The sequence below is a fragment of the Anomaloglossus baeobatrachus genome, unplaced genomic scaffold (genome assembly GCF_048569485.1).
Source record: "Anomaloglossus baeobatrachus isolate aAnoBae1 unplaced genomic scaffold, aAnoBae1.hap1 Scaffold_4022, whole genome shotgun sequence".
NCBI classification, from domain to species: Eukaryota; Metazoa; Chordata; class Amphibia; order Anura; family Aromobatidae; genus Anomaloglossus; species Anomaloglossus baeobatrachus.
The window spans coordinates 15608-31506 of record NW_027443360.1 but is presented as its reverse complement, the minus strand read 5'-3'; the positions used below and the strand labels follow the sequence as shown (position 1 = coordinate 31506).

At 44.8% G+C, this 15899-nt stretch overlaps 1 protein-coding gene across 1 annotated transcript in view; it reads right to left on the bottom strand.

Annotated features, from left to right (window-relative positions):
* Positions 1–15899, bottom strand: part of TYW2 (tRNA wybutosine-synthesizing protein 2) — a 36021-nt gene that overhangs the window by 10532 nt on the left and 9590 nt on the right. Inside the window, exons 2-5 of the mRNA XM_075332609.1 lie at positions 7741–7939; positions 7509–7659; positions 7329–7438; positions 3649–3806 (exon numbers count right to left, since the gene is read on the bottom strand). Coding sequence (XP_075188724.1) covers positions 3649–3806; positions 7329–7438; positions 7509–7659; positions 7741–7939 — 618 coding nt within the window. The remainder of the gene's footprint in view (positions 1–3648; positions 3807–7328; positions 7439–7508; positions 7660–7740; positions 7940–15899) is intronic.

The following is a 15899-nucleotide window of genomic DNA, read 5'->3' as shown; positions in this document are numbered from 1 at the left end:
ACCCTTGTTTGCAATTACAGCTAATAATCGTCTTTTATAAGACCTGATCAGGCCGGTACAGGTCTCTGGAGTTATCTTGGCCCACTCCTCCATGCAGATCTTCTCCAAGTTATCTAGGTTCTTTGGGTGTCTCATGTGGACTTTAATCTTGAGCTCCTTCTACAAGTTTTCAATTGGGTTAAGGTCAGGAGACTGACTAGGCCACTGCAACACCTTGATTTTTTCCCTCTTGAACCAGGGCCTTGGTTTTCTTGGCTGTGTGCTTTGGGTCGTTGTCTTGTTGGAAGATGAAATGACGACCCATCTTAAGATCCTTGATGGAGGAGCGGAGGTTCTTGGATAAAATCTCCAGGTAGGCCGTGCTATCCATCTTCCCATGGATGCGGACCAGATGGCCAGGCCCCTTGGCTGAGAAACAGCCCCACAGCATGATGCTGCCACCACTATGCTTGACTGTAGGGACGGTATTCTTGGGGTCGTATGCAGTGCCATCCAGTCTCCAAACGTCAGGTATGTGGTTGGCACCAAAGATCTCGATCTTGGTCTCATCAGACCAGAGAACCATGAACCAGTCTGTCTCAGAGTCCTCCAAGTGATCATGAGCAAACTGTAGACGAGCCTTGACATGACGCTTTGAAATTAAAAGGTACCTTACGGGTTCGTCTGGAACAGAGACCATTGCGGTGGAGTACGTTACTTATGGTATTGACTAAAACCAATGTCCCCACTGCCATGAGATCTTCCCGGAGCTCCTTCCTTGTTGTCCTTGGGTTAGCCTTGACTCTTCGGACAAGCCTGGCCTCAGCACGGGTGGAAACTTTCAAAGGCTGTCCAGGCCGTGGAAGGCCAACAGTAGTTCCATAAGCCTTCCACTTCCGGATGATGCTCCCAACAGTGGAGACAGGTAGGCCCAACTCCTTGGAAAGGGTTTTGTACCCCTTGCCAGCCTTGTGACCCTCCACGATCTTGTCTCTGATGGCCTTGGAATGCTCCTTTGTCTTTCCCATGATGACCAAGTATGAGTGCTGTTCACAAGTTTGGGGAGGGTCTTAATTAGTCAGAAAAGGCTGGAAAAAGAGATAATTAATCCAAACATGTGAAGCTCATTGTTCTTTGTGCCTGAAATACTTCTTAATACTTTAGGGGAACCAAAACAGAATTCTGGTGGTTTGAGGGGTTTAATAATAAATGACCCTCTGAATAAAACTTTTCACAATTTAAAAAAAAAAAAAAAAGAAATAACATTCTTTTTTGCTGCAGTGCATTTCACTCTTCCAGGCTGATCTACAGTCCAAATGTCACAATGCCAAGTTAATTCCGAATGTGTAAACCTGCTAAATCTGCAGGGGGTTGAATACTACTTGTAGGCACTGTATATAGATATATATATATATATATATATATATATATATATATATATCTCAGTGCCGACAAGTAGTCTTCAACCCCCTCCAGATTTAGCAGGTTTGATAAGATGCAAGTAAGTTATAGAGCCTGCAAACTTCAAACAAGAGCAGGATTTATTAACAGATGCAAGTTATGTTGCTCAGTTAAATTTTAATGAATTTTCAACATAAAAGTGTGGGTCAATTATTATTCAACCCCTAGGTTTAATATTTTGTGGAATAACCCTTGTTTGCAATTACAGCTAATAATCGTCTTTTATAAGACCTGATCAGGCCGGCACAGGTCTCTGTATTTATATATATTTATATAGCAATCCTAAAAGTCACAAGTGGATTTTTAACAATCCTTTGCAATATGACTCAGGATATATAAGCCAGATCAGAATCCCAATTTGCAGACACGGTGTTTCGGGGTGCTTGCCCCTCATCAGTGCAAAGTATGGGGGTGTCTGATCTGGCTCATGAGAAAGCTATGTGGGGACCACGGGGGAACACTATTCTCCTTAAGGAGACTTTGCAAGCCAGTCTGGCTGCCAAGTAAGGGGACTTATAGCTGCCACGCCCCTCTAAGAAATATTACAATTTTCTCTCCAGTAAAAGAGACTACATATATATATTATATATATATATATATATATATATATATATATATATATTATATACATACATATATACATTTATACATACACACACTCATTTATAATATATACACACACACATATATATACACAAATACACACGCACTCTAATATATATATATATATATGTATATGTATGTCATTTAGAACTGTTGAAGGGTCATCATCCCCCTCCTCTTCACCAGCCACAGGTCGTCATGACGATTATCTGATGGGCCTGGAAGCTTAAGGTATTTATGACTTTGGGTGATGGTAGAACTAAAGCCAAAAGATTCAGAGAAAGACCATTCTTTGTTATATTAGCGGGAAAACTTTCAAAACAGGTTTTAAAGTGCTGAGATAATGCTAGAAAAATGAAAAACATATTGCCAGAATCCCTGTGTCGTGCGGAACCCAGCGCACCGTCTCACCCGACGGGGAGATCGTTGGAATCATGACCAATTAGTATTGGCCAGTAAAATTGTGCTAGAGGCGTTGTGTTTGGTATCAATGTAAATGAAAAATCGAGATATTAAATATGACGCTAATATCTTTCACCTGTGTGGCCCAGGAGCAAAGATCTGAAAAACCCTAGAATTATGGAACTTTGTGAACATCAGAGCACAGCCCACAAGAGACCATAAAATGATGTCACAGAGAAAGGGGGGCTACCTAATGTATAATAGGAACAGCTTCGTTCTGGGGGGCCAGTCAGTACTGGAGGGCATCATGAAGGGTGATGCTGGCCGATTATAACATCTTCTTCCTTGGAGTCCCTCCACTCCCTAAGCAGACGTCATTTCTATGGCACAAGCTTAGTAAGTTTCACTTATTTTACAAGGGAAAACATAAGGATTGTGAAGGGGTTGTCAGAGTAGAGTACATTTTTTAAAGCACTTAAAAACATTTTTTGACAATACCTACTAGTCCCACAAAATGACTTAAACACATACTGTATGTAGTCCACTGTATTATCCACCCTGTTACTGTTATACTGACAGGTGCCTAATAGATCGTGCCTCTGGACTCCAATCTCTTCCCTCTAGATCTGTTAAGCTTTGATCTATGGCATATCAGAGAGAGGCCAGTTGCTCCCCACAATTTTGCTGCAGGAAGCCAACGCAGTGACAGAGGAAGTGACCTCTCTCTATCAATCCCCTTACATACTTCGGTCACTACGGCCCTCTGCATGTAAGGGGTTAATTGAGCTAGTACAAAGCGCTGACAGTGCTCATTCCCCACTGCTGAATAAGTAGTAGCAGGAAGAATAAGAACTGTTAGGAAAAGATCTTAGAGTGATGATTAATTGTCTTTTCACGTCCTAATGGAAAGGAGCATGTCCATTATGATTCAAAAAGGTAGTGCAGTGTCATGTGGTTAAGAACGTGGCAATTTAACATAGTGTAAAGGAAATAACTATTTAAGTCCAAAGATTATTATATAGTATTTTTGTTCTTAACTACATAAGGGAAAAATTAAATTTTTTCACGCGCCACAGGCTAATTGTACTTATAATAAGATTTCAAACTTTAATAAACAGAATATCAATATGTATCACTCACATTAAAAGCTTTTTTTTAATTAGAACAGATTAATGAGCAATGTAACAGTTCATTTTACATTACCTGTCTGTTGTCACCTTCATGAATTTGGCATTTTTGAAGCACATTATTAAGTTCCAGGTTTCGCATTAAAGCTGTTACAGCATGAGGGTTCCATTCACACGCATGAACAAATGCTGCACTTGCATGAACCAGAAAAGGAAGGGTGAAGTATCCAATACCTAAAAATAATATGCATATATAAGTTACACTGTAATGAAGATCTGCATGCTGTCACTTCAGTATGTATGTAGCAGAGCCGGAATCGTCATGGGACCTTGGGGTGAAAGAGGGTGGATTTATTTCATATTTTATTTCAAATAAAGGATTTTTTCAGTGTTTGTTTTTATTTCTTTTCAATTACAGATTAGTGAAGGGGGCCTCCCATTACTAATCCAGGGTTTAGTGGCAGCTGTGAGTTGTCAGTAACCCCTGATTGCAACCGCACCAGGGCAATCGGGATGAACCGGGAAAAGTGCCAGTGTTGTCGCATTGAATGGATGCAACAATTCTGGGCAGCTGTAGGTTATTATTTTTAGGCGGTGGGGGGGGGGGGAATAACTATGGGTATCCCCAGCCTGAGAATACTAGCACTCAGCTTTATCGTGGCTTGGTATCAAAATTAGGGGGGACGGCATGCCAGTTTAAAATTATTTATTTAAATAATTGAAAAAATAGCTGCATAGGTTCCCTCTTTTTTTTTGATGCATAGCCATGATAAGCGCGTGGCTGGGGGCTGCAGCCATATGTTGTATACTTTATCCGTGCTGGGTAGTATGGCGGGACCCTATGCCAATTTCTTTTTTTTAATTTATTTTTTTATACATCACTAAAGAGACGCGGACTGCATTTATGATTCCAAGCAGTCAGATACGCTGTCACAAAGGGTGAAGGCGCGGTCTGACTGCAACCAAAGATACCAGGACTGCAGCTAGGCGGGGGAAGCAATGAATATGTATTAGTGTAATGAGCACCCTCGTAAGTAGTGCTACTTAGTTCCTGAACAAGATATTAACTTTTGTAAAAGTTTGAACGCTGGTATAATGCATAACCATTCACATGCATGGCAGTGCATTATACCTATGAGTGTGACACTGACAGAAGACTTCTTAGACCATGCTGCTGGCCAATTGGATGGGAGAGGGTGCACTCCCTCAGCCCGCCTCATTTTGCTGCGATTGCTATTGATCATGGCATTTACGAGGTTAAACAGCCAGAGGTGGTGCATGCATCATCCCTGGCTTTGACAGCTGGAGCTCGGCTATCACTTAAGCCAAGCTACTGTGCCCCACATGATTGCCACAACATAGATCATAGGTTGGGAAAACCTTCCAGACTGTATGGGTACGTCAAAAGTCGTGAATGGGTTAAAAAGTTTCAATTGATAAGTAAGGCTAAAACGCATAGCAATTCTAGAATCTGCCCGCAAATGGAAAAAAAAAGTTACCGTATTTTTCGCTTTATAAGACACACTTTTGTTTTGTTTTTGGGGGAAAGTAGGGGGTGCATCTTATAAACCGAATATACGGGGGGGGGGGGGTGTACACATACACATACATACACATATACATACACACACATATATATATATATACATATATATATATATATATATATATATATATATATATATATATATATATATATATATATATATATATATATATATATACACACACACACTGCGGTGTCCGTTCTTGAGCGGTGCTGGGGGCAGGTGACAGCTGCGAGCGGCAGCGTTTGATCTCCTGCTCCCGCTCATATAATATGCACAGCCGCTGTCCAGCAGTGTGGTGCTGAAACTGCATCACGCTGAGGAGCTGGGGCAGCGGGGCATATTATATGAGACTGCGCCCTCCTTTGATCGCACAGGATCCCCCCCCCCTGTGTTAGATATGGCCCCCTGCTGCTGCCCATAGTAAAATAAAAAAAAGCTTTACTTAAGGCCCAGTCACACTAAACAACTTACCAGGGATCCCAACAATGATACAACCAGATAGGGATCGCTGGTAAGTTGCTAGGAGGTCGCTGGTGAGATGTCACACTAAGCGATGCTCCAGCAATCCCACCAGCAACCTGACCTGGCAGGGATCGCTGGAGCGTCGCTACACGTGGAAGCATGCTGCGCTTGGTAACTAAGGTAAATATCGGGTAACCAACCCGATATTTACCTTGGTTACCAGCGCACACCACTTAGCGCTGGCTCCCTGCACACCTAGCCACAGTACACATCGGGTTAATTACCCGATGTGTACTCTCCTACGTGTGCAGGCAGCAGGAGCCGGCTTCTGCGGACGCTGGTAACCACGGTAAACAGCGGGTAACCAAGAAGCCCTTACCTTGGTTACCCGATATTTACCTTCATTACCAGCGTCCGCCGCTCTCAGCTGTCAGTGCCAGCTCCTGCTCCCTGCACTCCTAGCCACAGTACAAAACGGGTAATTACCCGATGTGTAGTCTGGCTATGTGTGAGAGCTGTAATTCACAGCGGGAGAGCAACAACTAAAAAATGGAACAGGACATTCAGCAACAACCAACGACCTCACAGCAGGGGCCAGGTTGTTGCTAGATGTCACACTAAGCAACATCGCTAGCAAGTTGTGCCTCAGCAGCGATGTTGCTAGCGATGTTGCTTAGTGTGACGGTACCTTTACCTCCAGTGCTGGTCTCCGGTCTCCTGCTGCTGCTGTCTGTGATAAGGCAGAGATGATATCACTCTGCTGTGCTGATCACATGACCAGCTGCAAGAGCCAGGAAGTAAGGAAGCCGGAACTCAACTGTGGGGTGGGAGACACGAGGAGGGACAGCGCTGAGAAGGTAAGGAAAGTGTTTTATTTTATTATGGGCAGCAGCCTGGGGGCATATCTAACACAGGGGAGATGTGCCATCTATAGGGGCCATGGGCAGCTGTATGGGGGCCATATCTAACAGGGCAGATGTGCCATCTATAGGGGCCATGGGCAGCACACATGGGGCGCATATCTAACACAGGGGAGATGTGCCATCTATAGGGGCCATGGGCAGCTGTATGGGGGCCATATCTAACAGGGCAGATGTGCCATCTATAGGGGCCATGGGCAGCTGTATGGGGGCCATATCTAACAGGGCAGATGTGCCATCTATAGGGCCCATGGGCAGCACACATGGGGGACATATCTAACACAGGGGAGATGTGCTATCTATAGTGTCCATGGGCAGCACGCATGGGGGGCATATCTAACAGGGGAGATGTGCCAGCTTTAGGGGCCATGGGCAGCACACATGGGGGGCATATCTAACACAGGGGAGGTGTGCCATCTATAGGGGCCAGCACAAGGGGGCTATATTCAATATAAGGGGGCCATATACAGATTAAGGGGGCTAATTTTAGGATGGGGGCTATGAGGGACATATACCCTATATGATTTGTTAGACGGACACTGGCATTATAAGATAGACCCCATTTAACATTAAAAAAAAAAAAATCTCTTTTCCTTCACCAAATTTGGGGGTGCGTCTTATAATCAGGTGCATATTATAAAGCGAAAAATATGGTAAATCAGACAAACATAAAAGCGCAAACAGAAAAATGAATTGGGTGCAAAAAAAAAAAGGTGCAAAACACAAAACTGGACAAGAAAAATAGGCAGAAAAGCAATAATGAATCTGAGCCTAGGTAGATGAAATGAAGTGTATACAATTAGGAAGTAAAAAGCATACTTCACCTGCATAGAGATCAACGACTATCTCTTCAGAGCACTTAAGAGTTGCTATTCTTTGTTTTTCTACAATGTTTCCAGCTGAGAACATGCATTTGGTTAAATCAAAAGTGTACCTGCAGATACATGTGAAAATCATAAGAAAAGCAAAAATTACAAAACATTTTTCACTGTAAGAATACTTACCGAATGCCATTGTCCTTGTGTTCAACCCAACCATGGTCCCCAAGTAGCAATGTCACATTAGGTGATCTGAGGCCATCATTCAACACACAGCCTTGTTTTGCTAAGCGTTCAACACCAAGAGAGCATGCTATACTGGACCAAAGTTGATCACCTACAGAAGTGTAACCAATAGTTGATATCTGATTTCCAAATGTAAGCTCTTTTACTACACAATAAAAATATTACTGTATACCTAATGGTTTCCAAATGGAGCTAGAAAAGCAGTCCTTTCCAAAGACAACTAAGTCACCATGTTGCTGCCAAGAGTGAGGAAAATCACTTTCCAAATCTTGCGTCCAGGTTACTCCATGGCTCTCCAACAGGTTGTAGAGGGCTACATGTAATTTCTGTGCTGGGGATTGAACTCTGCCTCTTTTGGAGTGGACAGGATTCTGAAATACAGGCAAAATGCAGAAGTATTTTAGAGTACGCCAAATCAAACAGATAAAAATATATTGCAAGCTAGAAGATGATTAATTACAGGTTGCAAGTATTCTGTGTTGGTCAATGATAGGTACTGGTATTCATCCAGACCTACTGTACTACAAGTTCTTCATCCAAATTGAAAAGTTGTGACTAATGGATGTTATGTAACATTAAACAAATTCCCATAAAAATGCAGGATTTTATTAGATATTCTTGTAAAAAGGCAGGAATAAACCCGACAAACAGACCAAAAAATAGACACACAAAAGTATATGCAAAACATGACCATAGCTACAGGAAAAGACAGGGTTAGTTGTCACAGAATCTAGGACAAAAAGGCTGAATTAGCCACAGACTCAGTAAAATGCCACCCTGTACAACCCTTAACCCCTTCACGACCATGGACGGATATATCCGTCATGGAGCGTGTCCCGCCCCCTGCCGCGGGCAGGCGGCGTTGATCAGCACACATATCAGCTGTTTTCAACAGCTGACATGTGTGCCTGCATGTTACGAGTGGAATCGCATTCCACCCGTAACATTAACCCCTTACATCTCGCTGCCAAAGTCTGGCAGCGAGATGTATATACGCGCGGTGAAGATTTTCACTTACCGCCGCCCCACCGGAAGTCACGTGAGTGATCACGTGACTTTCAGTGGTTGCCATCGTAGCACAGGGTCATGTGATGACTAGAGATGAGCGAACCGGTCCCGGTTCGGCTCGAGGTCGGCTCGACGAACGGGGGTCCCGTTCGAGTTCGGTTCGTCGAACGTTCGACGAACCGAACTCGAACGTATAGGCTAGAATGGGAGGCAATCACAAACACATAAAAATGCATGATAAATGTACACAAACAGTTAATAAACATTGCCATAACACTTACCGGTCCTCGCGATCCCTTCTGCACTCTGTCTCCTGCCGCTATTCCATCCGATGATCGCTGAATCCTCCCGGTGACGGCACTGCCAGCAGAGATGCAGGACCTATCGTGACGTCAAAATAGCCATGTGACCAGTCACGTGGCTATTATCTCATTGGCTACAGACTGGTCCCATGACTATGACACGTCATGTAGGACCTGCGAGTGCATCTCTCCGGTACACGGTGCACATATGTGTATCGCCGTGTACCGGCGACATGCTCTAGCACACGGTCGACTCCCCGTTCCGTTAGGGACCGGCTGACACAGCCGGTCATTAACGGAGATCACCGTTGCCATAGCAACGCAGTTAGCGGTGATGTCACCGCTAACCGCGGCTCCGAGAGCACCGTTGCTATGGTAACGCGTCTGTCAGCGTTACCGCTGTTATCGCTGACAGCCAGCAGTGATCACTCACGGAGTGAAGGCTGCACGCTGCTTCCCGATTGTAGTGATGATTGTAGTGAGGATTATTTGAAAAAACAGTCCCCAAAACATTTCCTCTTTCACCAATTTATTGTAAGAAAAAAAATAAAGGGGTCCCACGACGACTCTGGACCGTCTAGAATATGGGGGGGGGAGACACTCAGGGAACGTATCCCCCATTTTCTAGGAGTGCGGACCCTTCATGTGAGGAGTGTGGGTGCAATGAATCTGCACTCACTCTCCCCGGGTCCACAGCAGCAGAGTCCATGTCGTAATGGTTGCTACCAAAGCTGCAATGCCCTGCTCATGAGGTAAGGGCATGCCTAATCAGGAGAACTACTGTAGAGGAAGCTCTGCTCACTGGTATATAGGTGTTCAGAGGTAATAATAGATAAAATTAGTGAGTAACCTCGGCACTCTAAATCTCCCAGACTAAGTCAGTAAGTCACAACGGATAGTAATGCAAAATCACTCTTTATTGGTCCGTATTAAGAAAAAAAATTTTTTCATAAGCATATATGTTTTTGTCCAAAACAAGTTACAAATGACGTTTCGGCCGGAGCCTTCGTCAGATTGGACTTATCTGCATGTAATCATAAAAAATGACAATAATCAGTATCACATAAGAGTGAGAGAACAATAACATAAACTAGAACAATGTAGAGGTACAATTGGGATGCAGCAAAAAAATTGCAACACAGCAAGAAATGAAACACATGATACAAATGTCATAATACAGTACAAGGACAATATAGTAATGACAAATATGGGGTCAGAGTAGGCTTAGACAGCTCTGGTACGAAAGAGATGTCAATCATAAAATAACATGTGCAGTAGGTGTAGAGCTACAGTATGCATGGCAGAGCTAATGGGTAGACCGACCATAGAAAAAGAACAGAGAAAAAGTGGAGAAAAAGTGGAGAAAAAAAATGGAGAAAAAAAATGGAGAAAAAGTGGAGAAAAAGTGGAGAAAAAGTGGAGAAAAAGTGGAGAAAAAGTGGAGCACCCTTTGGTGCCTTTCATGTGGCACTAAGGGGTGCTTAGCTTTGTATTTAGCCAAAAAAATGAAAAAAAAAATGACGTAGGGTTCCCCCTAGTTTTGTAGCCAGCTAGGGTAAAGCAGACGGCTGCAGCCTGCAGACCACAGCTGGCAACCTCACCTTGGCTGGTAATCCAAAACTGAGGGCACCCCACGCTGTTATTTTAAATTAAATAACTTAAAAAAAAAAAACACGTAGGGGTCCCCCAAAACTGGATCACCAGCCAAGGTAAAAGCAGACAGCTGGGGCCTGATATTCTCAGACTAGGGAGGTCCATGGTTATTGGACTCTCCCCAGCCTAAAAATAGCAGGCCGCAGCCGCCCCAGAAGTGGCGCATCCATTAGATGCGCCAATCCTGGTGCTTCGCCCCAGCTCATCCCGCGCCCTGGTGCGGTGGCAAACGGGGTAATATATGGGGTTAATACCAGATGTGTAATGTCACCTGGCATCAAGCCCTGGGGTTGGTGAGGTCAGGCGTCTATCAGATACCCGACATCACCAACCCAGTCAGGAATAAAAAAAATAGATGACAAACACATTTTTATTTGAAAAAACACTCCCCAAAACATTCCCTCTTTAACCAATTTATTAGATTGAAAAACAAATCCAGGTCTGGTGTAATCCAAGGGGTTGCCATGACGATCCACACTGTCCCAGTCAATGAAGAGCAGGATGTTCCCCATTGGCTGGGAGAGCAGTGCAGTGACCTGAGCTAACATCAATGGGTCAGCCCAGGTCACTGCAGGGGGGTGACAAGTGCTGCTGTCAGCGAGGTACATTACCTGCGCTGATCTCCAGCACTGCCGACAGCCCCTGTCACTGAGTTCAATGACCGGCGCCTTCCCCTCAAGTATCGCGAGAGGTCCGTGACGTCACCGCTAGTCAGTCTCGGGTCGGAAGCGAGAGAAGGTGATGTGACAAGCGGGCGGCGGCCATGGACCATGGAGGAAAGTGACAGCGCTGAGGTCGGGATGGCGGGACTTCATCACCGCAGGTAAGCCGAGCAGGGAGGGGGGGGGGGTTTGTGTGTGTGTATGTGTATGTATGTGTACATGCCGCGGGCAGGAGGGGGCGGAGCGAGCTGAGCGGGAAAGTGTGGGCTTCCTGCACGTAACTAAGATAAACATCGGGTTACTAACCAAAGCGCTTTGCTTGGATACCCGATGTTTATCTTGGTTACCAGCTAGTGGCAGGCTGCCAGCGATGGCTCCTGCTCACTGTAGCTGTAAAAAGCCCTGCTTTTTGCTGCTAGAACCGTTCTCGAACGTATCTAGAACTATCGAGCTTTTGCAAAAAGCTCGAGTTCTAGTTCGATCTCGAACAGCCCCAAAAATCACTCGAGCTTAGAACTGGAGAACCTCGAACCGCGCTCAACTCTAGTGATGACGCCTGGAGCGATGACGTTTCACTTTCGTTTTCCCTTGGCCCGGAGCAGAGTGAAACAGGAAGTGATTGTATCTGCTGTTTACAGCATATAGTGCAGAGCGATCGGATTGCTGATCGCTATAGCCCCCTAGGGGGACTAGTAAAATTAAAAAAAAAAAAAAAAAAAAAGTAAAAACAAAAGTTTTAAAAAACCTAAGTTCAAATAACCCCCCCCCCTTTTCCCCCCATTGAAAATTAAAGGGTTAAAAAATAAATAAATATACACATATTTGGTATCGCCGCGTTCAGAAATGCCCGATAAAAATATAAAATCAATTAATCAGATTTGTAAACGGCGTAGTTGCAAAAAAATTCCAAACGCCAAAATTACGTGTTTGGTCGCCGCAAGTTTTAAACAAAATGCAATAACAGGCGATCAAAACGTAGCATCTGCGCAAAAATGATACCATTAAAAATGTCAGCTCGAGACGCAAAAAATAAGCCATCACTGAGCCATAGATCCCGAAAAATGAGAACGCTATGCGTTTCGGAAAATGGCGCAAAACGTACGCCACTTTTATTGGACAAGCTTGTGAATTTTTTTTAACCCCTTAGATACAAGTAAACCTATACATGTTTGGTGTCTACAAACTCGCACCGACCTCAGGCATCATACCCACACATCAGTATTACCATATAGTGAACACCGTGAATAAAAAACATCCCAAAACCTATTGTGCCATCACACTTTTTTTGCAGTTTTACCACACTTGGAATTTTTTTGCTGTTTTTCAGTACACCATATGGTAAAACTTATGGTTTCATTTAAAAGTACACCTTGTCCCGCAAAAAACAAGCCCTCATATGGCAAGATTGACGGAAAAATAAAAAAGTTACGGATGTCGGAAGAAAGGGAGCAAAAAAAAACCCCAAAAAAAACAAAAACACAAAAACGGAAAGTGCCCCGGGGCTGAAGGGGTTAAGGCCCCTTTACACACTGAGACTTTCTAGCCATCCCACCAGCGATCCCAACCTGGCCGGGATCGCTACAAAGTCTGGTGAGTCGCTGGTGAGCTGTCAAACAGGCAGACCTGGCCAACGACGTAGCAGCGATGCGGACCTATAGAACGACCTAGCTGGTCATTGGGGATGTGTTAAAGCAGCTATTTGAAAGGGAAGTCGCTAACGAAGTCGTTGTAAAGGTGTCAAACACACCGATGCATGCTGCTCAGCGGGAAACAAAAAGGACCAAAAAATGGTCCTGAAAGATTTGTAGCGATCAGCAACCTCACAGCGGGGGCCAGGTCGCTGATGCGTTTCACACACTGCAATGTCGCTGGGGAGGTCGCTATTACGTCACAAAACCGGTCCCCTTTACACACTGCAACATCGCTAATGACATTGCTGTAACGTCACCGGTTTTGTGACGTAATAGCGACCTCCCCAGCAGCATTGCAGTGTATGAAACGCATCAGCGACCTGGCCCCCGCTGTGAGGTTGCTGATCGCTACAAATCTTTCAGGACCATTTTTTGATCCGTTGTTTCCCGCTGCGCAGCAAGCATTGGTGTGTTTGACACCGTTACAACGACTTCATTAGCGACTTCCCTTTCAAATAGCTGCTTTGACACATCCCCAATGACCAGCTAGGTCGTTCTGCAGGTCCGTATCGCTGTTGCGTCGTTGGCCAGGTCTGCCTGTTTGACAGCTCACCAGCGACTCACCAGTCTTTGTAGCGATCCTGGCCAGGTTGGGATCGCTGGTGGGATCGCTAGAAAGTCTCAGTGTGTAAAGGGGCCTTTATTCCTTCCTCCATTACACTAACCCGAAGAAACAGGGTGAATATAAAGGTGGGGCAGGATAAAGGAGCAAATAACAACCACTAGGGGACAACAGCAAAATACAGCAGGTTAGATCAATTAACTCCAAAAGTATATGTTGAGCTTCCCCAGAATAGGTGTTTCAAGAGTCCTTCTACAAAGGAATCACCCTGAGCTTGAATATTCAGGGAGCTGCATGGAGCAATCTACGCTGCTCTACTGTAGACACAAATGTGCATTAGTCCTCCAGATGAAGAGCGGTCACTATATGTAACAACACATGCCACAACACGTTTCCCTGTTGAGTACAGATCATCAGGAGGCCCTATAGAGATAAGAGTCCAACATGATCAAATGCCAAGGATGTAGGCCCTCGAAACATATCCCACACACCACCATTGCAGGTCAGCACTGGAGATCCAGAATTTCTGCTACAGGGTGATGCATCAGGGAACCAAAAATGCTAACATATACATATACAGTGCTGGCCAAAAGTATTGGCACCCCTGCAATTCTGTCAGATAATACTCAGATTTTTCTTGAAAATGTTTGCAATCACAAATTCTTTGTTATTATTAACTTCATTTATTTTGCTTGCAATGAAAAAACATAAAAGAGAATGAAACAAAAATCAAATCATTGATCATTTCACACAAAACTCCAAAAATGGGCTAGACAAAAAGTATTGGCACCCTTAGCCTAATACTTGGTTGCACAACCTTTAGCCAAAATAACTGCGAACAACCGCTTCCGGTAACCATCAATGAGTTTTTTACAATGCTCTGCTGGAATTTTAGACCATTCTTCTTTGGCAAACTGCTCCAGGTCCCTGAGATTTGAAGGGTGCCTTCTCCAAACTGCCATTTTGAGATCTCTCCACAGGTGTTCTATGGGATTCAGGTCTGGACTCATTGCTGGCCACTTTAGTAGTCTCCAGTGCTCTCTCTCAAACCATTTTTTAGTTCTTTTTGAAGTGTGTTTTGGGTCATTGTCCTGCTGGAAGACCCATGACCTCTGAGGGAGACCCAGCTTTCTCACACTGGGCCCTACATTATGCTGCAAAATTTGTTGGTAGTCTTCAGACTTCATAATACCATGCACACGGTCAAGCAGTCCAGTGCCAGAGGCAGCAAAGCAACCCCAAAACATCAGGGAACCTCCGCCATGTTTGACTGTAGGGACCGTGTTCTTTTCTTTAAATGCCTCTTTTTTTTCCCTGTAAACTCTATGTTGATGGCTTTTCCCAAAAAGCTCTAGTTTTGTCTCATCTGACCAGAGAACATTCTTCTAAAACGTTTTAGGCTTTCTCAGGTAAGTTTTGGCAAATTCCAGCCTGGCTTTTTTATGTCTCGGGGTAAGAAGTGGGGGTCTTCCTGGGTATCCTACCATACAGTCCCTTTTCATTCAGACGCCGATAGATAGTGCGGGTTGACACTATTGTACCCTCAGACTGCAGGGCAACTTGAACTTGTCTGGATGTTAGTCGAGGTTCTTTATCCACCATCTGCACAATCTTGCGTTGAAATCTCTCGTCAATTTTTCTTTTCCTTCCACATCTAGGGAGGTTAGCCACAGTGCCATGGCTTTAAACTTCTTGATGACACTGCGCACCGTAGACACAGGAACTTTCAGGTCTTTGGAGATGGACTTGTAGCCTTGAGATTGCTCATGCTTCCTCACAATTTGGATTCTCAAGTCCTCAGACAGTTCTTTGGTCTTCTTTCTTTTCTCCATGCTCAATGTAGTACACACAAGGACACAGGACAGAGGTTGAGTCAACTTTAACTCCTTAACGACCGCCGATACGCCTTTTAACGGCGACAAATTAGGGTACTTCTTCCGATCCGCTGCTTTTTAACGACGGTCGGAAAAAAGGGTCTAGCGCCCCCCAGAGTCAGAAAAAATCCGGGGTCTCAGCTGCCGGGGGTAGCCGAGACCCTGGAGATCATGATTCTGGCCGGTTTTTACGGTCCCCGCTCACCTGATGACCGGTATACACCGTATACCGATGATCAGGTTACAGTAAATGACCGCGCCGGTAAAAAATCATTTATCTCCCATCTGGCATAAACAAACATGTCAGATGGGAGATAAATCTCATCCCCCGGTCCTCTCCGGTCCCCCGGTGTCGCCAAAGTGTCCCCCCACCCCCCCGATAATCTAACATGGCGCCGCACATACCGGCGCGCACAGCAGCGCGCTGGCCGCATTTCCCCCTTTCCTATGGTTTCTGTCGCATGTGCTATGACACATACGACAGAAACCTGCTCCCCAGGCCCTGCCAAGTCACCCCCTATCCCCACCCCGGTGTTCCCCGGTGTCCTACATACCTGTCGGAGCGCTGATCCCCCGCGG